Source organism: Castor canadensis, chromosome 9 (assembly GCF_047511655.1).
Source record: "Castor canadensis chromosome 9, mCasCan1.hap1v2, whole genome shotgun sequence".
In the NCBI taxonomy this organism is placed as follows: Eukaryota; Metazoa; Chordata; class Mammalia; order Rodentia; family Castoridae; genus Castor; species Castor canadensis.
The window spans coordinates 90140729-90164838 of NC_133394.1; the positions used below are offsets into that span (position 1 = coordinate 90140729).

Consider the following 24110-nt stretch of genomic DNA (forward strand, 5'->3'; position numbering starts at 1 on the left):
CCTTGATATTTTCCCAAATGAGTTGGAAACATGTCCACACAAAAATTTGCCAGTGAATATTTAATAGAAGTCTTACTCATAATTGCCCAAACTTGGAAGCAACCCAGATACCTTCAACTAGTGAAACAAGTATTCCATACAGTGGAATATTATTCAGTGATTAGAACCGTCTAGCTCTGAAGCACATAGAGAAACCTTAAAGACACATAGCTAAATGAAAGAAATCAGTCTGAAAGGGCTACATAGTATATGATTCTAACTATAGGACAATCTAGAAAAGGCAAAACTATACAGACCATAAAAAGTCAGTGGTTGCAGAGATGAGGGGTGGGGGATATAAACAGAGCACAGAGAACTCTTAGAGAAGTGAAGCTTCTGTATGATACCGTAATGGTGGACATGTGATGGCTATACATTTGTCAAAACTCATAGAACGATGTAGCAAAAAACTGAACCCTAATGCAAGCTATATCAATTAATGATAGTATATCAATATTCATTCAGCAACTGCAACAAATGTACCACATTATCCCAAGATATTATTAATAGGGGAGAAGTGAGAAGGGCATTTGAGAACTCTGAAGTTAAGTGTTCATGTATGAACAAATACTTCAGGACATTATAGAAAGATGTAAGATAGAAAAGGAAAACTGGTTTGCCTGAATTATTCTGAAAATTATAGGTGAACAAAACATTTTTCAATAACATTTTAAAATGAATTTTCTTTTTGCAGGTCTTTGTATGCCTGTCTGACTTTTGCCTGTTTTCTTTCTCAGACTGCTGACCTCTGCCACTGATAGTTTGCCTTCTTTGCATTCTCTCCCATTGTGCACTCTGCTCCAATAATGCAATTATTGACTGCCAGTAGTCTTAGTAATAGTGACTCACCACCACCATGTATGGATCACTTTCTATGAGCTAAGTAGTTCACATATTAATCTTCACAACACCTTAAACGGTTGGTGCTATCAGTATTTTGAATTCACAGATGTGAAAATGAATGTTTTAAGGGCTAAACTTGTTGAGATACAGAAAGCTACTAAGCAGCATAAGAGTCCAGTTCTATCTGAATCTAAAACCCTGCCCTAACCTGCACATCCATGTTTATTGCGGCACTATTCACAATAGCCAAGTTATGGAAACAGCCAAGATGCCCCACCACTGACGAATGGATTAAGAAAATGTGGTATCTATATACAATGGAATTCTATGCAGCCATGAAGAAGAATGAAATGTTATCATTCGCTGGTAAATGGATGGAATTGGAGAACATCATTCTGAGTGAGGTTAGCCTGGCCCAAATGACCAAATATCGTATGTTCTCCCTCATATGTGGACATTAGATCAAGGGCAAACACAACAAGAGGATTGGACTTTGAGCACATGATAAAAGTGAGAGCACACAAGGGAGGGGTGAGGATTGGTAAGACACCTAAAACATTAGCTAGCATTTGTTGCCCTTAACACAGAGAAACCTGAAAAGCAACTGAGACCAATAGGAAAAGGGGACCAGGAACTAGAGAAAAGGTGAGATCAAAAAGAATTAACCTAGAAGGTAATACCCACGCACAGGAAATCAATGTGAGTCAATGCCCTGTATAGCTATCCTTACCTCAACCAGCAAAAACCCTTGTTCCTTCCTATTATTGCTTATACTCTCTCTACAACAAAATTAGAAATAAGGGCAAAATAGTTTCTGCTGGGTATTGAGGGGGTGGGGGGAGAGGGAGGGGGCGGAGTGGGTGGTAAGGGAGGGGGTGGGGGCAGGGGGGAGAAATGACCCAAGCCTTGTATGCACATATGAATAATAAAATAAAAAAAATAAAACCCTGCCCTAGAGCCCTGCTCTATACTGCCTCCTATGGGTATGTGAGCTCACGTCCATGCACCCGGATGTGCAGCGCTATGGCTATATACCTCTGAGAGCATGTTTGCTGCAGTACTGCATAAATTTGGGTTTGTGGGTTTTCAGCATTTAAAACAACTGAAGCCATAATGATGATAAATTATTTCCTCATGACATAATGAATGCCTCACTTTGACAAGTGCTGTTTCAACCAGCAGGCTGAGACTGTATTGGAATTTTTTCACACATTAGGAGCTAAATCAGCTGAAAGAAGTCAGTGAGATACAGAATAATTCACTTCCTCTCTTGCACATATCTGAATACATCTCATCCTTGATCTTCCTCCTTCACTATTGAAATCACGAGTCTTCTAAGTAAATCAAGCAAAGAGTGGACACATTTGGTCCAAAGTGAGTAATGATTTTTAGCAGCTTTTCCAAGGTGACAAGCATGAGGTTATAAGTCTTTTTTTTTTTTTTTTGTAATCTTAAAACTGATACTCATTTCTGAAATCTAACACTCATCTCTCAGGAGAATTCTTCTGAATCATACTTCCCACTTAGTTGAAAAGAAATGAATATTCTTTGGAGTCCAGAAGAAAATAAATGCGTCCTAAAAATGGAGACACTTGTAATGGAAATGAATGAATAATTATGTCAGATGATTTATCAGAACATTTTCTAATGTATTGTAAAACCTAATCAAAACATCTTTAATCTATAAACTAACCAAAGACACGCCTTTTGTTACATTACTATGTATTCTTTTATGATCTTGGTTAAACATTTTACTGATGGTGACATGCAATTTAACATGAACAAATCATTTCATAAGGAAAATTGCAGTCTCGCTGCCTCCAGTTGGATTTTTTAAAACTTCCTAAAAATTATTAGTAAGCATGCAGCTTATGTGGGAGTTAAAAAATAAATAAAAACTTACATCTGCCAAAGTCAGCAGAGCTTTCCGGAAGTCACCAGATGTTTCAGAACTAATATCATCTCCAAGGCTCTTCTTATATACTGAAAATAAATGACAATGAAATTATGTCTTACAAACTAAAACACATTATTATAAAACAGAGAAAAGTATAAATGCCAACACTGGCAAGAAATGTGATAAATAGATCTTGCTTCTCATTTAAGTTCCGGTGCTCAACTATTGTCAGATGGAAATATTCTCCTTGTAAAGATTTCTGTGCTGTGTGTTGTGGCAGATGAAGCAGAACAGGAAGAATAGCCATTTTGGATCAAATCATGGTTCATTTCATCTGACAGTGGCTCTAAGAAACATACATTCAGGGCAGGCAACCTGCTAGTCTGCCTTCCAATTTCCATTACCTTCTTTCATATTAATACAACCCTAACCTTTAGCAAAACATAATGCAAACAACCTAAAAACTATGTCCTCAGACAGTTCTATAATTGAGGTCTTCACAATGAAGTGTAGACAGACATGCAAGACTTTGCTAGGAAATCTCCCTAAAGGGACGGGCTTAGTCCTTCCTTGATTCTGCTGCCTTGTGTGTGAACTGATACCTGCAACTTGGGCAGCCATCTTGTACTGTGAAAATAAGGAATATATCTTAGCAATGGCAAAAAAGTGACCAGGAAGGGGTCTGGGTTCCTGAAAGTTTTGAGGAGCTATCATAACAGTTTTAAAATTACCAAACTCCAGACTTCTTCTACATGTAATAGAAATAAACGTCTATCTTCTGTAAGCCACTATTATTTTTCTATTTTATTGAATCCAACCTTAATCTAAACAAATACACCTAAAGTATATTATTTGATATTGCTCAAGAATAAGAAAAACATCCCAAGATTTACTATTTTTCCTTAACTAATGCCAACTATGTGTTCATAGTTATTGTGGTACCCACCTTTTTATTTTATTTTACTTTATTTATTTTATTGCAGTGCCAGGGGGTAGAACCCAGGGCCTTGTGCATGCCAAGAGCTCTACCACGGAGCTAAGTTACACCCCTGGGATCTGTCTATCACTTTTAAATCCCTGTTTTACTCCATCTGTTGAGCAGTAATCCCTTTGCAGCCACCGTATATCTGAATATAGGTGACATCAGGTGCCAATTTGAACTCTGTCTGCATCATTGTCAAGAACTTTCTATAAAATCCCCATATGAACACTCATCCTTTTATTTTATCTTGGAAGTACTGGGGGTTTGAACTTAGGGCCTTGCACTTGCTAGGCAGGTGCTCCACTACCCGAATCACACCCCCAGTCCTTTTTTACTTTAGTTATTTTTCAGGTAGGGTCTTGCATTTTTGCCTGTGAATGCACATCCTTTTAAACGAATGAAAGACAATTATAGAATGAGATTATCTAATATAATTTTAAGATTATATTAGAGAAAACAAGAATTGCATTGAAATGGAAATTTCCTCATCACAATTTTAGTAAGTCTTTTTAATGAAATCTGTAATTTTTCAAAGCAATTCATATAAATAAAATTTACTACAAATACAAATTATTTATCTTAATGATACTTTAGCAGGCACCATTATTCTTAATAGTCATAATATTGTTGCATCTATCTTTCACTGTAGTTAGAAAAAAATTTAATTTAAAAACATCAAAGAATGAAGCTCCCCTGTTTTAGAATTTAGGGATGTATTTTGTGATTTTAGAATTATCTAGATGAGACTTGAGTCATCTTCTGCAGCCTCCCCGGGTAATTTGCAAAAAATTAGACTATTAAAATGGATATGAAGAGGGTAGAAGGGAGGTAGACATGATCAATGCATGATAGATGCATACGTGAAAATGTCTGTGAAATCTGTTAATGTATACAATTAGTAAGTATTAATAATGACAATAATAAAAGGAAGTTATTTAAATCCCAGCTTGAAATTACTTTATGCATTAAGAGGCATAATACAGTATAGAAAAAGAAATACACTATTGTTAACACTGTAGGTACCTGAAGTTCCTTGATCCCTGATTCAGTGTGCTTTCATACAACATTAACTCTGGAGTACTAGAAAAAGCTCTCTACTACTTCTCTATTTATTTACTCTATTGCATCATTGTGCAGAGAAGCCACACAAGACACTAGTTGGTCTCTTTTATGAGGGCCAAATTGGTAGCCTCTTTTGATGGATTCTTATGCAAGGGTCACCATTTCACATTTTATGATGTCACCACTCTTACACAAGACTGCAAACTGTTGACACCGGTATGTAGTGGCCAGCTGCTAAGAGGTGATCTTTGCCCAAAATAAGGCTATTAGTTAATTACTTCTTGAACCCATTGAATCTTCTCTCTCAGAGAGTGAACTACACAGAAAAAGAAGCAAATACAATAGAACAAAGAAGCAAAGGATTCCTAGAAAGAAAGGCAGAAAACAGAAACGAAGAAGAATCAAATACCATGGACAAATATAAGCCTTGGGTAGACAATCAGCATTTAGTAAGGAAAGAGAATCAGAAGCAAACAGTGAGGAACGAGTTACTGTAATGGAAGACAGCACAGGGAGCAATGGATGCCTGATGCTGAGGCAGTGAACAGACAACAGGGTCTCTAGGGAAAGCTTCACTCTAAGTAGTTGAGACTATTGCATTCTTAATATTCTTGTGTACCACTAATTTCTAGTGAAACTGAGTCCTTGGAAACATGAATTTAAAAAAGACATGGCTCCCTTAAGTTACTTGGAGAGAGCTCTAGAGGGTTATTGTATATTGAAGAATCAAGCTGATCTTTGTCTCTGGTTCCTGAGAGGTAACTTCCAAATCCTTGGAATTTCCCATGTAATTGAAAAATTGTTATTCATTCACATTGTCCCCTGAGTTTATGCTAACTACATGACTAAGAATAAAAAGTAATCACATCAGAAAAACCAAGCACGTGATTAGAAGGTTGAGGCTTTGATCCACATGACATCAGTCTGATCTCTGGGGAAAGGAGGGGCTGCAGACTGAGCTCAATCACATTGACATTGATTCAACCAATCATGCCTACATAACAAAACCACAACAAAAACTATGGCTATTAATGATCAAGTGAGCTTGCTGGCTGATAATTACCCATCCATGTGTCAGGAGGGAGGACGTTCCACATGGAACCCTCTCAGATCTCTATCTTTGTGTCTCTTCATGTGGTTGACCTGATTTATAGCCTTTACAGTAAAACTGAAATTGTAAGCACAGCACTTTCTTGAGTTCTGTGAATCATTCCAGTGAGCCATTGAATCTGAGAGGGCAGTGAGAACCCTGGATCTACAGCCAGTTGGTTGGTCAGACATGATTGTGGCCTGGGAACATGTGAGCTTGTGGGCTTCTGGCTAAAGTGAAGGCAGTCCTGTGGGGTCTGTAACTTAACCTGTGAACTCACACACTCTGGGTAGAGTCAGAATTGCATTGTCAGGACTTTCTAATTTTTACATAGTTAACAGACCTTTAGGACTTTTGCTAAGTATATTGAATCCGCATCCTCTAAATGGCTTATCTGATTTCTCACACCAAAAATCACGAGTGTAATCTGAATGGTTTTTAACAAATAATAACAGTAATACAATGATTTGAGTCTCTCATATTGATGAAAATGGTTTATTCAATTAAGTGACTGCTGAGAGCAAAATCCACTGTAGCTATAATATAATAATGCAAAATGTTAATGTCATTGTTAGGCAGTAGTTTCTGGCTCTGATCATGTTCCAATTCTCTCTGAAAATCCATGGCTCATCTTAGAATGTATCTTCCTTTCACTAAGTCTTGTCTTCTCAAAATGCCTTACAAAGGGATGAGTGGGATGCTGGGAAAGGCATCTTGGCTCATATATGTGTGAACAGTACTAAAGGTAAACAGAAAACAGGATTACCTGTGTAATAAGCTTGAGAGATCTCTTTTATTTGTCTACTTGTCCTGGTAGTTAAGATTTCAATCAAAGCATCTTCATCTGTTCCAGTGCCCTAAAAAAGCAGAGGAAATATAATTTTTGGAACTCTTAAAAAAACTTAAGTTCATGCCTTTTAGTCTTAATATCTTATTTTATACAGATGAAAGAACAGTCGAATAAATCAATGTAAGACCTCATATTGCTCTCAGTAGTTTTCTAATTTTCCATGCATTTTAGTATTAAAATAACATGAGTCATCTGGATTAAACTGACACCAAAATCTGATGTTAAGCCTGGATCCCTCTTTTTCCTCCTTCCTCTCAAGAAATATATTAAGCACCTACTTCATTTTACATTCTGCTCTAAGATGAGAAGATACAGTCTAAAACCAAAAGGTTCCCTCTCATGATAGAGGCTTGCCTTTTAGTTAGATGAAAAATAAAAATAAAGAAAGAAAAGACACAAATGTACAAAAAATGAAAAAAAAAAAAGAAGAAAGAGACAAGACAATTTTAGATGCCAATCAGCAAAATTAAAAAAAAACAAAAACAACTGAGGTTGGGAGATAGTTCAAAGGCAGAGTGTTTGGCCACCATTCATGAGGTCCTGGGTTTGATTCCTAGTACCACCACCACAATCACAAAACAAAACCAGAGAACAAAATCCTGACTCTTCCTTTAAGTGACCTGAGGTGGTCTATGAAAATGGTTCACTAGTCACTTGACTCAAAAACCCCACAGAATCATGCAAATCAAAACGTTCAAATCTTCATATTCGCTTTAATAATACCTGTGAAACTGCACAAGCCCTTAAGAGTATACATATATGCAAAAAGCCACCAAGTATGTCACTTTAAAGAAGTTAAGTTTCATTAAACAATGTATGCCATTCTGTTGTTATAAAGGTAAGGCTGGTAGGTGTGCATAGACCAAATACTAGGGATGGACACAAGGTGAGTGGCCCACTAAGAGTTGTTAAAAGTTTTGCTGCACATGCTTAAAAATTCATCAAGTAGTGCTGAGCTTAAGGGTTCAGATGCAAATTTTTCTGGCCATGGAAGACATCCAGGTGCACAGAGAACCCAAGATGCACCACCACACTTACAGAACTCATCGTCAGAGAAACCTGTACAGGAGTCATCCTGCTATATTGACATGATCCTTACTGAAAAGGAACAAAATGTTCCCAAACCGGAAGAGGTTGCACAGAAGAAAAAGACATCCCAGAAGAAACAAAAACTTATGGCCTGGGAATAAATCTAGCATAAAATACATGCAAATAAAAGTAAAATAATAATAATTATAGTAAAGCTGAGCTAACTCAGCTTTAGCTATTGTACCTAAGTACCACAAAATGACTGGAGAAGAAGTACTACAGATGGAAGGGACATCAGTTATAAAGATAGGAATAAGTATATAACATTCAAGAAGCAGACAGAAGGCCAGATAGCTGTGTCAAGCTGTGATGGTCAGTTTTATGTGTCAACTTGGTCAGGCAACAGTTCCAAGTTATTCAGTCAAACATGACCCTAAGTACTTCTGTAAGACATTTTGTGGATATAAAGTCTTTTTATCAATTGATTATAAGTGAAAGATACCATTCTGAGTGGGCTTGACTCAATCTACAGAGGCTTCTCTACAGAAGAGATTCTGCCTGTGGGCAGCTCAACACATACTGAGGGAGGGTCCAGTCTTCCTTTCCTGACCACCTGCCCTACGAGTTTGGACTTGCCCACCCAACCCCATATTCCCATATCCCATTCCTCATAATAAATCTCTTCTATGTCCTGCCTAATGGCTCTGCTTCCAGGGGAATGTTGGCTGACAGAGAGGGAAGTTTTCTAAGTCTCAGAGATAGACAGGAGTCAGACTGTGCTGAGAGAGGAAGATCATACAAAGGAGTTTAAATTTTAAGTGTTCATAGCTGTTAGAGGTTCATGCAGGTGAGTAGAAGAATTTCACTTCAAAAATAACTTCATAAAAAGAAAGTTGGCTAATTCCATAGAGAAGTGAATCAGAACAGATAGAAATGGAGGCAAAGGGTCCCATTAGGATATTGATATGAGCCATCAAGAGATGATGGTGGTCATAGTAGAATGGTAGCAGTGGGTTTTGGAGTAAAGCTAATGACTTTCTGATAGATCTGGGAGCTTTGAAGGGTAAGGGAAAGCACAGGACAAAGATAAAAAAATGAGGCTTTGGCTTAAGCAATGGGGTTGATGATGGCGCTATTTTCCAATGACGACAAAACAGAGAAATGAATCATGTTAAACAGCAAACAAAATAAGAATGTGTTAATATTCTCTCAGCCCAGGAATATCAGGGCTCAAAGACCATCTACTACCCGACTACCCAAAAAACACAACCAAAATAGTCCCAAGCGTGTCCCAAGCTGTGCTCAAGGACGGTTCCCTATTTTTGATGACATAGTCACATCCAGGGCAGGATCAGCTTGTGTAGGATTCATACCTTCATGGATTTCTTCAGCTGCTTCGCATCAAACACAGCTGGTGGAGTCACAAGAGCCATCATGACATGCTTAAAGTGGCCAGAGAGATCACCCTTCAAGTCATCTTTCAGCTCCTAAAATAAAAACCCCCAAGGAAGAATTGTGAGATACCTTTCTCTTTTGCTAAAGTCACCTGTTGAAAGACTATCATAAGTATCCAAATCAGACAAAAAGCAGCCAGTTAAAGGCAAAAGCAGGACTCAGATTCCAGGTTTGACACAGGACATCTTCTGTCTCAGTTGAACTGAAAGTAAAGATTTGAGGGCACAATCTTGCAGAAGCAATCATGGCACAGTCACGATTATCTCCATACCATCCACCAGGGTGACCAAATCCTACCTTTTCATATGCTGCTTGATATTCCTTGACAATCAGCTGCCGCTGTGCATTTGATCTCTCGGTCAGAATGCTGATGAGTGTTTTCTCATCAGTTCCTAAATGAAACAAAAATTAGTTTACTCACTATCAACCCAAAGATAGTCTATATCTGTCTTGAACAAAAGGACAATAATCAAGGCAGAGAGTAAGGCATTTTAATTTTTAATTTCCAGCTTCTTACCAGGTTAAAATCTTTCTTCTTTTCTTTGTTTGCCTGGCTTTTGGAAAAGGAAGGTAACTTTACTTAGATAGTTTGGGGAGAAGAGAAGAACCATTGTCATTTGTTGCCTACTCCTTTCTGTAGATCATACAGAGGGAGGAGCACCAAGACCTTTTTCTTCACCTTGTGAGGTTCTGGGTATGTCTTACTGCCTCTTAGCTCTTATCCTCATTCTGGACATCCAAATATTTTCTCTTCTAGAGAACAGGAGTTGACATTTACTAAGAAGCTATCATGTAATAGGCCCTTGTCATAGTTGATAGTCATGGGGGTCACTGCAGTAGAAAGGACTGAACATTCCTAAATATGAAGATATTAACCCTTGAGAGCTTATCTCACTTACCAAAGTCAAACAACTTCTAAGTTGTGCAGCAAGATTTTTAGATCCAAATCTTTGACCCTCAAAAATATATTTCTATATCTGGTCCACACCTCTTTCAAGCATTTTGTACCCATATACCTAATCAACTGTCTGTAAATAAAGGGTAACAGAGTGAGGGCTGAGGCTGGCCTGCCTGAGAATGACCTCAAAGCCACTAATGCTTGGAAATTAGTGTTGAGATCACTGTGAGAGACTGGGTCCACTTCATTTGCTGGAAAAGATTACAGCTGAGTCGGGAAACTGTGAGGCAGCTTGCAGGCCTTTGGCATGCATGACTAGAATGGTAGAAAGTCAACTGGAACTTGAGATGCCATTTCTCTGGATTGAGGTGACTCACACAACTCTTCTCTACACCTGTCCATGGCAGTGGTATACAGCCTACATCAAAGATGGGGCAAATGAACTTGGGGTAAATGTACTTGGTTATCTGCTGGGATTCACAATGGCTAATGCTGCCCTGCTGTACCTTCAGTCTTGTATTTTTCTATACAGTTAACAGAATTAAAGTCTATTTGTTATCTGTGAGTCTGATTACAACTTGGACCTATAACAGCATCTGTGTCAGTATACAACAAGACACCTCCAAGTGCAAACTCAGCATGCTCCAGCTGGAAGTCACCATGTTTCTCTCTAACTTGTCTTTCATTCTGTGTTCCCTCACCAATGACAGGACTGTGGATACGCTCGTTCTACTCAGAATCCTGGGAATCATTCTACATTCCTTTCTTTCCTTATTCCTTACACTGTAGCAATCATATACATCTCTTGAATTTGTCCTCTACTCTGTGTGTCCTTCTGTCACTGTACCCTTGTCCTATTTCATCTAGATAATCAGAACAGCCTCCTATCTTTAGAAGGGTAAGTATATAGTCAGTTGGAAAAATTGACTAGTATTACTGTGGCAAGTACCAGGGAGAACATGAAGCAAGTGGAAGTCTTATAAATTGCTGGAAGGAATGCTAATTTCTATATTTATTTTGGAGAGCAGTTTGACAAAAATTCTAGCGCATTTGAAAACAAGACTCCCCTTCTACTTGGAAACTCCAATTTTTGTCATTCTAAAGAAATGCTAGCAAATGTTCACAATGAAACATAAGCAGGAATATTCATTGGAGTGTTTTTATACTGCAATGGAAAGAATTGTAGGCAATGTACATGTTCTATCAATGTTCCCATTTTATGATATGGCATGCAATAGATAACCATGTAGTTAAAATTAGTGAACTAGAGCTAAATATATCAACATGGATAAATCTCAAACACATTATGTTAAGGGCTAAAAACAAATGGCAGAAGAATGTACTGAGTACAATTTCAGTTGTTATTAGTTGAGACCAGGTAAAACAATTTGTACATATATGTGTAGTTCTGGTATTGAAGGTTTCATGAGAATAAATGTGTAACTTAGGATGGTGATTTTCTCTAGGCAATTGGTAGGAGTTGAATGTAGAAAGAATTAACGGGGATTAAATTTTTATTTATGATGATGGTGGTGGTGATGATTTGTGGCAACATCAATGGTAGTGGTAGTTTTTAATATTAAGTAAATATGATAAATGCTCCACTTAATAAAACTGGGTTCCTGAAGTGAGCTTTCTTGCGCTCCTGCTCTACTGAGCTAACTAGGGGCATCTGGAGATGCAGAAAGGACAAAATATAGACAAACATCAGAAAGTTGGGGTCAGGTGTGTTGGGCACTTGGATGGAGACGCACGACAGCCTCATTATTTCTTTTCTCTATTATTCTTTTCTTTTACTTTGCTTCTTTTTCTTTTCTTTAAAATCTTACTTCTAAAGTCTTTTTTCTTTTCTATTCTTTAAAGTCTCTTTCCTTTGACTCACTCTGTCCCATGTTCCCTTTAAAGTCTTGGTCCTCAGACTCACAGACACACAACACCCAGCAGCAGCAGCAGCAGCAGCAGCATGTCATTCTCGCAAGCAGCCCACCAATCCAAACCCATCAAACCTTTCCAATCCCATCAATCCTCCTTCAGTGAGTCTTCTGTATACAGTGGTAAACAAGGAGGTGGAGCAACAGTTCTCGGGGAGGGGCGTGACATTGTAACAAGAGAAACCTGCTCTCTATTTCTCTGAATGTAAACAACTTAGGAAAAGCAGCCTGCTGCATTTTGCCTTTGCCCTCCTCTGTGGCTGGGGCCATGCCAGACTCAGTCTATAGATCATTGAGCACAACTGTGCTTATGTCAAGTTCTCATAGGCTTCTCATAATCCACTCCCCACAGGTTCCTTATACTTTCTCTTGTTGTTTCACACTTCTATCTCTAGTTGAGTAAACAACATGGGCAAACTGACTCTGGGCTCTTTCAGATGATGACTTGTCTTTAACTTAAGAAAGGAATTGCAAAGCATCACTCACCAATTCCTCTGATTGCCTTACGAACAGCTTCAGCATCTGCAGATGGGCTAAAGCCGGGATAATCTCTTATTGTTCCTCGGTGTCCAACCTAGGAAGAAATAATTGAAAGTCTCATTAGTTCAAAATGATATCATTATTTATATTATACATGCATATTCTTTTTATCTCTTACACATTTATTTTGTGTGGTCAATTATTGAAATTACGAAAAACTGCTTATGTTTTAAAACTTCACTGCCTTCTAAGGCTCAAAATGTGACTGATAATTGCTCAGTTTGTCAAAGGAATATAAGAGACTGAACACAACCACAGGCAGCATTCCCAATGGGTCCCTACCAGATGTGTTACACTGACACACTACCCACAGTTTTGGGTGGAATCTGATGGAACTGGATTTGCATATTAAGTACCTAGAGCAAATGCTTATTAACATTTTTAGTGGCACAGAGTACAGCCTATCATTTCCATTTGGACCTTGTGTTTGCATTTCATTTGAAGAAGAAACCCATTTTTCTGCACAAGCAGTGCCACAGTGAGCAAAGATACAGTATCTTTCACATACCTTACTATACATAAAGTAGTAGCTTGACTGAAAACTGGAGTGGACATTGAAACAGCTGCTTACTATGCTGGGTGGGCTGAAGGACTGAAAGGATGGCCTGTACACATGCACATTCTTTCTTTTTTTTGGCAGTTGTGGGGTTTGAACTCAGGGCTTCACACTTGCCAGGCATGTGCTCTACTGCTTCAACCATGCCTGCAGTCCTGTGTGCTCTGGTTATTTTTCGAGATAGGCTTTCGCTTTTTGCCAAGGCTGGCCTAGATGGTGATCCTCCTATTTGTGCTTCCTGCTGTAGCTGTGATGACAGATGTGTGCCACCATGTCCAGATTATTTCCTGTTAAGATAGAGTCTCATGAACTTTTTTTCACCCAGGCTGGCTTTGAACCATGATCCTACAAGTAGCCATATGCATATAGGAGATATGTAAAGACCCAGAACTTGCATACCTCCCTACCACTTCAGGCATGGTTCAAGAGTCCCTTCTTCCTAGACTTGCAGGTAACTTAATGTCTAATACATGTATTGTGAAGCCTCTTTTTTGCTTGTGTAAGAAATTACAAATATAAAACACTGCTTTTTTAGAGCAATGGAATCTTGTCAGTCCTTGTGACTCTGAAGTATATTTGCTTTAAAGTGGCAATGGCATAAAAACAAAAGAAAGATGGAATCTCCTACATCCACTTTCTTTTCAAATGATAATTCAAAGCTCTTCATTGCATCTCACACAGAAGTAATTGTGGTTTACAGGCTTCAAGATGTTTTAATTAATGTCCTTGGGGAAACCTACACTAAAAGATCCATAAATGAAAACCCTATTAGGAGTGTCTGTTCTTTGTGCTTCGTTCAATGGATGTGCAATTGTAGCTGATAAATTCAAAAGCTTCACTGACATCATAGATCTTAGGGAATATCATGGAAATAAAAAATACCACACTACTAATTTTAAGCATATAAATTAAAAACAGGTCTGCAAGCGGGACAGTTTGTTCTACCAAAAGAATAAACTATTCTAAAACTGTTAAGAGACTAAAGAGGACAACCACAGAGATGTTGAGAAAAGTCAAAGCAAACATGTACATATATGGTATACCCTAACCCTTTGAATAAAAATCTGTCTTTAGAATAATACTATTTTCTTTTTAAATAGCATTTTCATATCCTGTTACTGAGCAATATTGGTCCTGTTGTCTTGTATTAATATGGCTTCATTTAAGCTCCTCTGAAGTGTTTAATATTTTCATGAAAGGACATTATCTTGTCACATTAAAGTGAATGGAAAATTAATGTCTGGCACAGTGAAAATGACAGTCTGCAGACTGAACAATTTGTTTCAATGTAGTCAAACAGTGCTTAATCTTAAAGTACCAAAAATAAAGAGCTTAAAATCTAAATAAATTCTATTAAATTAGAAACTAGTTGTGAATGAACCAGATCTGAAGACACCAATAGGAAATCAGTCACTTTAATGTAATCTCTGGAGAATTTTCTTTCTCCAATGCTAATAAATATTTTATAAGTGAAGTCAATTGGCTTCACTTCAGTTCTATGTACCTATGAGTTTGTGTGTTTCTCTTATTCATCCACCTTTCATGTCTGGCATATCTAGAAGGATCATCATTGAGCATTTGCACACTACACCTCCAGCACTGTCCTAGGCACTTCATATATATTAACTACAACATGCACAGCAGATTTGATATTTAAGAAGATTGGAGAAATTGCTCAAGTCCACACAGCTAGGTAAGCAGCAGAATCTGAACTTGAATACAATCTAGACTCTTCTATTCCATTCCTGGTGTTTCTTAACATGTAGTCTGTACACTTCCTGGAGCATTACTTAAAAATGTATATTACCAGGCCCTATGCTAAATATACTGAGTCATACTCTTAGAGACCAGGTGCTAGATTCCATCTGTTCATGAAGTTTCCCATTTAAAACTGTATGCCACATGGATATTTAAATGATTGTTTCTGAATATAAGAAGATATCATTGTGGTGGATCCATCCTGACTATTCATGAATCATGAAGCATTCCAGCTGTGACCTTTTGTCTGCCCTCTACCACCTAAGAATGAAAATATGCTACAATTCCAACATGCAAAATTAGATGAGGATGAAATTCCTTACCCATTATGCAACTGTCTAGTAAGAGTTAGATAGGGAGGAACAATTTGTTTAATTAAGAGGAAAAAAAAAACCCTACACATACCCCAACTTGAAAAAGGACATGGGAATTTTATTTTTTATTTAGTTGTTTATTTTGTGGTGCTGGAATCAAATTCAAGGCCTCATTCAGGCAAATGCTTTACCACTGAGCTACATCCCCAGCCCAGGACATAGGAATTCTGAAGTAGAATTCTAGTGAAATATTTAAAACTGCTTCAGTTCCTTAAATGAACAGTATTTTATAGTATTCATGTGACATTCAGAAATATTGCCTAGGTCATTCAGAAATATTTACATAAATTAAGAATAAAAATCTTACTGTAAAAGAAATTAATGGAATCTTTTTACTCCAATACATGCCTGTCAGTATACAAAGTGCTCTACAAATATTTTTATTTAACTTTTACAGTGACCTTAATGAGGTAGATTTAATGATTTCCATTTAAAAGTGGAAGAAGCTCAGTCTCAGAGAGATTATTTGCTTAACAGAAGTCAAGAATAGCCCCAGTTTAAACCCGTCTCCATATGACTAAAATGCCCCATGCTTCACCATATCGATGGGCTGGGGTGAGAGTGGTTCTGAAAGTAGGTTTGTGGATGAGCCCGATCCAAATCACCTAGAACTCTACTCGATCTCATCCCTCACACTCTTACTCAGTCAGCAACTATGGGGCCAAGACTCAGACTGTGTTTTAACAAGACCTCCAGGTAATTCTGATGCACATTACATGTGAGAACTATTGCTTCATTTCATTCTTGGCTGCCTAGAAAACCAAAGCAAAATGAGCAAACATGCTACAGATTCTTTCATGGGTGTGGAAGAAGGAAGAATTTGATGATGAGCTCATGGTTTCAGGAATGTTGGCCTTTTACAGCCAAACAAAGCTGTCTGTATTGCCTGCTTCATGGCAGATCTAATGCTTTGCCATTTAAATCATTATTCAATACTTGGCCAAGTTCATTTCCTAATAGTGTCAATGCTAGCATAGGACATCACATGAGTGCTCTACTAAAGCTAACTTTTTAAAAATCATGTTTAATCAGATTTCCATTCATATCTCTTACACACATTAGTTGCTTTCCTTTTCTCAAACTTGAACTTTAGATGCCCTCAATAGGAAAATGAAGCTGAAACCAGATGGAAACTAAACTAAAACAAGACTGTCTAAATAAAGCAAGAAAATAACAGGAGGTCTTTGTAGAAAGAACAATTGCTGCTACTTACTATGGGCCAAAAACAGTACTCAGCACATTTTCTGCATTAGCTTGCTCAATCCTCACAATAAATATGTAAGGTAGACATAACACATTCTATTCAAAGATCATGAAAGTATACCTTAAGAAACTTGCCCCCAAATTCATGGCCATTCAAGTTTCCTAAGACCTCAAGAGGCCAATCTGTCCTTGACTCAACAAAAAATAGTTGCACTTATTTCTTTATGCAAAGATTTGCAAGAAGGTGAACACTTATATTCAGAATAATGAAGAAAGAAGAAACACAGGATGCCAACTCTGTTGACATAAGATACACTTAAAGCCAAATGCCAGATCCAAAAATTAAGGCTTTGGATAAAACTCCTGGACTCAGGGGCTCTCAAAGAGTCAAGGAAAAAATGACCACTCTTCTTAAAGTGGGTTATGAAGCTTTATGATACAAAGAAAAATGGAGTTGTCTACAATAATAAAGCAATCAAAGCCTGGGAAATATAAGACTTGTTCAATTCTTCGAGTAAGAAGTAGTCTTCCAAACTAAAGGAACTACACTGTATGAGGTCCTGACATGAAAGCTAGTCAAGTAAGACTGGTGGTATGGGTTGAACTATGTCCTCCCAAAAGATATATACCGAAACTCTACCCAACGGCACTACAGAATGTGACCTTGTTTGAACACAAGGTACTCCAGATATAATTAGTTGAGTTGAAGTTACAGGACATTAGGGTGGGCTCCTGATCCAATATGACTGGTGTCCTCATAAGAAAACAGGCCTGTGAAGATACAGAATGTGATCTGATGATGAAGGCAGAGATTAGAATTATACAGCTGCCAAATAAGGAACACCACCAGTATTTGCCAATGTGGGAGACCAGAATATGCCTCCCCCAAATATGAAGGAATGTCAAGCTGAAGAAATGGGTACAGAAGAGCTTTCTGCCCTGTCTGTATTGTTTAAAAGCAGGGCATAAGTTTACAGACAAAATGTATCCTTCCCTGCTGGGAGAACAAAAATTACCCACTGAAGACAGCCTGAGACTCTTAACAGCTAGGAGCAGACCAGAAGACTTTATTAGTGAGCTTTCCCAAGTTATTTTTATCTGCAGTTCTTCCCCTCCTCAAATCATTGCCTGTAGAGACTTGTTCTTCCTTTTCCTTTGTCTTGTCACTTCTCTAAAAATCTATCTTCTTTGTTGGAGATGCTACATAAGCTGGAATTCAATGCTACCTCTTTGAGAACTACTCATCCTCTAGATATCTCTCTAGGTGTTTTTATGAAATATACATCTTAATCAACTTGTTTGTTTTTCTTGTTTTCTGGCTTTTGAAACAGGGTCAGTACCACCTGTGAGTTTATGGGGGTTATAATTACTTCCCTATACCAGCAAACCACCAAAAGCTAAAAAAGGCAAGGAAGGATTCCCCTCCAAGTTTCAGAGGGAAGATGAGTCTGCTGACACCTTGACTCAGACTTCTAACTTCCAGAACAATGAAACAATATATTTCTGTTGTTTGATGCTACCCAGTCTATGGTGCTTCCTTACAGCAGCCCTAGGAAGCAAATATGGCTGGCAGGTAAGAAACCAGAGAAAAAGATTAGCAATGATTCAGTGTCCTGTAGGACACGCTCAGGGCCTTTCCAACTCCCACAGGCTGACAGTGGTCACTGGACAAATGGAGGGTGACCAGCCAGAGAGCAGTGAAGGGAAGCTGTACATTCTGTCCTTGGGTGGGGCGGGCAGCCATTAGGGATGCAGGAGTAACCAGACTGACGTCATGATGTCGTTTGCAATGTGCCTAAGAGATCTGAAGGAGATATTTACTCTTGTGCTGCTCAAGTGAGAAATATTCATTCTTTGCAGCTTTTCTTTTGTAAGTATAGTGATTCAGCAGGGCTGTCTCAAAGCAAGAGCATAGGAATGCAGTGACATTGGGTGAGTGTAGGCTGGAGTAGAAAGATGAACATGGCTCAGAAATCAGAAGAGAAGGACAAACATGCGATTTATATTTTCCATGAAACATGGATTATAAGAGCACCTCTCAGAATCATGTATCTCTCATGATTAACCCCCACCCAGCCCCTGCCTTCCTTTGGCTCCTGTATCACACTTCTTGGGTTTCTCCCTGCCACTTCACTCCATTTATACTCTGTCAGCACCTCCCCCTGGCCTGACCTCTGCAGTGCAAAGTTGCTTCTTCTTTCTGCTGTGGTTATTTCACTCCCTCTCTGTATGATGGCCACTCCTCCATGTATAGCTGCAGACTTCTGGTTTGAGCCAAGGTCTTATATATTGAAAGTCTATTCTATGTATCTGTTTTGATATCTTACATGTTAACTCATTATTTCCTCCCAAGCCATTTCTTCCCTGATGTGACATTTCCACTTGTACCTTATATATTCCTGTTTACTCAGTCCCCAAAACCACTCTATGAGGTAGGTACTAATATTACACCTGTCTATAGAGGAGGTGATAGAGGTACAGAGAGGTAAAGAAACTTGCCCAAAGTCACAGAGTTACCTTGTGGCATAGCATGATTTGAACCCAGGTAATCTGGCTCCAGCTTCAGTGCTCATCCCCCCTTTGCTGTGCATCCTCAATTATCCTCATCCCTGTAAAGGGGACCATTGGCCACCAGAAACCTGGGATTCCTCTGTGACTTCATCTCCTATTTTCTCCAAATCCTACCCATCAGCAGAGCTGCTGAGGCCATCTTGAGAGGGCAGCCACATGTGCAGTGCTCCCTAGCTTTGCCCCTGCTGCCATCTAAGTCACCATCTTGGCTCCCCTGGATGTAGACATGTGCAGGAGTCTCTCTCTGCTTCCTTCTACTGCCCCTCTCCAAACATTTCCCACACAGCAGAAGACAGTCTGTTAGAGATCAATGTCACTCCCCTAACACCTTGTCTGAATACTGAATAATGTCCCATCTCCTCACACTGGTTTTTATGGTTCCATGTGGTTTGGTCCAACTTCCCTTGTCACTGTCCTCTGAAGCCACTTTTCCTTTGCCCATCACACTTCCATTCTCTGAAAGTCCAGCAGGTGTGTGTCAAACTCTTTCTCACCTTAATGCCTTTGTCCGTGCTGTACACTCTACCTGGCAGGGCTTTCTCCCTTCAGCCCTCTCCTTAAAGCCCATTCTCTCTGACAGGCCTTTCTGGAAAGTTGATGAGAGCATCGTCTCATGTCATTCTCCATCCCAGCAGCCCTTCCCCCTAAGGGCACATGGCATTCAGTCACATTTCTTGCTATTCATTTCTGTTTCTCCTTCTCCTCTAAAATAAGGTCTCAGAGGGAAGAGACTTTTTATCCAGCTCCTAGCCCAGTAAGTGTAGCCACCAGGTAAAGATTTAACAACTGAATGAGTTGAATAGAAAGATGGAAGACAATGGCATTCCAAAGTATGGGATTTCCCCAAGGTTTACACTTGATAACTGGCTGCCTGATGAAGTTGCTTCCTTCAAACATCAATAGTCCAAAAATCAAAGTGACCATGTGTGCTGGGATGTGCCTAGTGTTCTGGAGGAGTGAAAGGCACTGAGGTATCCAGGATTTCTCCAGCATCTTCTTTTCTGTCCCTCCAAGCCCAACTTTCTCTAATGAGCTTCAAACACTAGGCTCCTAAAAAATATTCATGAACAATGAAATCTTTCCCAGAATAATTTTCATTTATTCATTTGAAATGGGTTAAAAATAATTAATAGTCACCTTCTTTTGAATCATCTAATACCAGTATCTGAGGATTATTCTTTTTTTTTTCTTTTGTTTCACAATCAAAATCAAATGTGTAACTTAGTTAAGAATTCTTGGCCATGACGGGGGCATGGTTCAAGTGGAAGTGTGCCTGCCCAGCAAGCATGAGGCCCTGAGTCCACCCCCAGTACCACCATAAAGAATTTCTGGTCAAATTCTCCTCTTAGCCAAGGGTTACAGACAGCTGAAGACTATCCTGGCCATATCCTCATCCCTGTTTGTATCTAATTTTATCTTCTGGATGAGGCACCACTGTCTACAGGATCTGTGATCTGACCAGAAAATACAGGGAATTCAGCTGGCTGAAATGAGGAATCTACTGTCATCCACATCTTAAATGGTCCTTAGCTGGAGGACAATGCCTGGCTATCTTAGTCAGTTCAGGCTCCCATCACAAAACACCACAGGCCTAGTGGCTTATAAACAACAGAAACCTATTTCTCACAATTCTGGAAGCTGGGAAATCCAAATCAAGGCACGTGTGGACTTGGTGTCTGGTTAGGACCTGCTTTCTGGTTCATAGACTGGCCCCTTTACATTGTGTCCTCACGTGGCAGAAGGGACTAACTAGCTCTCTGAGGCTTCTTTTATAAGGGAAATAAACCTGTTCATGGCAGCTCTGTTCTCATGACCTAATCACCTCCTTAAGGTTCCACATCTCCAAATCATCACTCTTGGGGGTAGATTTCAGCATACAAATTTGGGGATACACTCACATTCACCATAGCCCTGACTTTATAGGACTTGGGGTCTGTGGTGATGAAACTTACTCTCCATCCACTTAACACATATGGGGAAGGAATCCACCCATGAAGAAATGAGATTAGGGACCTCTGTTTTTTGTAACATCCTGCAGAGAATATTACTTGCAAAAATGGCCAGAGCCAGTGATGTTCATATGACACTCTGGCAAAATGCAGTATTTTATAGGTTACTTATGAATTTACTTGGGAAGTGACAATCCTGACAAGTCTTTACAGATTTGGAGTTGTTCCTAATGTAAAGTAAATCTAGTGAAGAAATCTCCTTGAATGGTTTGTGAGAAGACTAAGGAACACTTTAGGATCTTTGGAGGATCCCAAAACATCGTAAAAAAAAAAAAAAAAAAGAGTTGTGTTTTGGTATGGTAGTGCACACCTGTAATCTCAGCTACACAGGAGGCAGAGGTAAGAGGATCACAGGCCAAGGCTGTGCCTTGGCAAAAGCCTGAGACCCTATCTGAAGACAAACTAACAGCAAAAGGACTGGGGGGTGTGGTTCCAAGTGATAGAGCACTTACCTAGTAAGCATGAGACCTTGAGTTCAATCCCCAGTCCCTCCATGAAAACAAAACATTGTGACATCTCCCCAGATCTCCTTTAATTTTTGCCTCTCTCCTCTCACTGCGTGGGAACTTTCTTGCTGCTCTCAAACATACCTATCTGTCTTCCTTAGAACTTTAGCTTGCTGTCCCTCAGCCTGGTGCTCTTCCCTGAGGTATTTTCCCTGCCCACTCCCTCATCCATGTTGACTTCTGCTCATCTATCTGATCAGAAAATAACACATCCCATCATTCTTGTTATTCATCTTTGTGTTCTCCCACAGGACTTAAACTGACTTCCTATAATAGCTGTTTGTTTCTTCATTTATTGTCTGTCTTCCCTAATAAAAGGTAGCCTCCATGTTTTCATACTCTCTTTCTCTGCTGTGTCACCAGAGCCTAAGTCTGGCACGTAGGAGATGGTTAGTACTGATAAATACAACAACATGCTTTCTTGTCTTGGCCTTGTTTCTTTTGGTAATTTCCCAAGGATACTAGCAGACTTTTCAGAGCTCCATATGGTTTTCACCTTTGCACATTCTTCATGTGAGCCCTGTTCACCTGGCACTGTTACTACTCCCATTTAAACATGCCTGCAGAATGAAGGTGAGGAATTTAATCCAACACAAAGATTTGAAAATTAATGGAGGAGCCAAAATCTGATAATGGAGAAAGGGACCATCTTGAGAATTTTCTGCTCTTTAATCCACGTGAGACCTGTGTCTTAATCTTATTGGACAGTACTCTGAAATTCTTATCTTTTTTCCTAACTGCTTTGTAACCATGAAAAAACAGACTTTCATGAAAATGAAAATATACCTCCTCTGGTTCACACTCCTTGCTCTCCGATTTAAAACTTTTTCTTTTCTCTTTGCCTTGGATTTACCATATTTATTGATGGCTGCTCATTAGACTCACAGTTTATATTTTTATCACGATTAAATATGAAAGAAAGACCCTCCCCCTTCACGGCTGGGCTTGGATCAGGGAGGGCAAGGAACAGCTCTTCAAGGTTCATTCCATTCATTCCTAGGAAGCCTCTCTTCTCACTCAGATTATAGAGTACTTCTTTCCAGTTCTCATCCTGAAACAAAGTGTTAATGTTTTGATTTGAAATCTAGGTTTAACCTGTTTTTCATTTACTTCCTGAAAACGGCCAGGGGCTGTGCACCAATATTTGCCTAAAGGAGCTTCAGAGGACATGGTTTAAAACGCACACCAGAGTGGAAGTTGCAATTCTGTTGAAGAGTTATCTAATCCTGAAGGAGCCCCATTCTGCTTGGGATGTGAAGAGGTGGCTTCAGAGAAAATAGTTTCAAAGTCAGCTCTTCCATTCCTGAGGCATGGTGGGTGGGAGGGAGGCCCCCTACCTCAGGAGGAGGAGTTCAGTACATCTGTGCATGTGAACACGGGCTTTCTCCCCAACATGTTTACATATGCACAATCAGGAAGAACAAACACCAGGAAGGAACGTGTAGTGGGATGGGGATGTCCCTGCCTAAGCAAAACATGAAATTGGACAAGGCTCTCAGAAGTCCTTGAACCCAGAACTAATAACATCCATGTGCCCAAAGTTGGCAGCATCCATGGGACAAAATTTGAAAGGCACCACCTTTGTCAAATTCTTTCCTCTGAGCACACAGAGAGCCCTGCCACAGGTATCATTCCTCTGGGTTAGCAGCAGAAATGAGACCCCTATGTTCTCAGGTGTCAAACTGCACCAGTCTTTTTCCCAGGAAAGAAGGACAGAGTCAGGTGGGGAAGGGAGGCTACACTTACACTCCCACCATGAACATATTTCCATGGGTACAAGTTTCTACCTTACTTACAAAGGCCTTCCTCAACATTTCCACCATCAAGAGTCACTTTTTTCTTTCTTTCTTTTTTTTTTGCAACATTGAGGATACAGGGTCTTGTGCATGCGAGGCAAGTGCTCTACCACTAAGCTAAACCACTAGCCCCAAAGATACCTTTCTTATGTCTTCTACATGGGTGCCATGTTTTCAAATGATGCTGTCTGCCAGTCTTTATTATAAAACATGAGCTTTCCCATTTCTCCTCATTATTAAAGATGTAACTAACGATCAGAGCTTATGATCAGCATTAAAATGGCCATTAGTATCAACATAATTTTCATAAAAAATAAAGGAATATGATGTTTGGGATGAGTTAAGTATGTGCGGTATAATAAGGATGATATCTGGTCTTTGTTCTGGTTCTTGGCACAGTTTCAAAAATCCTGAGAATTTTCCTGAATGATAGGAGTATCTTTGTTCTGTTACTGAGGTGACTCACAGCAGGCCCTTAGCTTTAGGATAAGGGCTGATCACAAGAAAGACCAACCATGTGATCATTGTGCTAGGGTTTGGGGTTAGACTGATCTGGAAGGGAAAAGAAGACTGGGTATTGAACTTGGTAGTATAGCAAATAATCTAATCAATCATGTCTACACAGTGGAACTCAGATTAAAACTCTGGACATTGAGACACAGAGGTGACCCCTGGTTGGTAAAGACACTGATGTGCAGTCAGCGTGACATTCTCTGACTCC

The 24110-nt window shown here is 39.2% G+C and overlaps 1 protein-coding gene across 3 annotated transcripts in view; it reads right to left on the reverse strand.

Moving 5' to 3' along the window:
- The window catches only part of Anxa3 (annexin A3), a 58246-nt gene that overhangs the window by 26380 nt on the left and 7756 nt on the right, over positions 1-24110 (reverse strand). For all 3 annotated transcript variants that reach the window (XM_020161452.2, XM_074041923.1, XM_074041922.1), the window contains exons 3-7: positions 12563-12650; positions 9545-9639; positions 9166-9279; positions 6680-6770; positions 2786-2865 (exon numbers count right to left, since the gene is read on the reverse strand). In XM_020161452.2, the coding sequence (XP_020017041.2) occupies positions 2786-2865; positions 6680-6770; positions 9166-9279; positions 9545-9639; positions 12563-12650 (468 nt within the window). The remainder of the gene's footprint in view (positions 1-2785; positions 2866-6679; positions 6771-9165; positions 9280-9544; positions 9640-12562; positions 12651-24110) is intronic.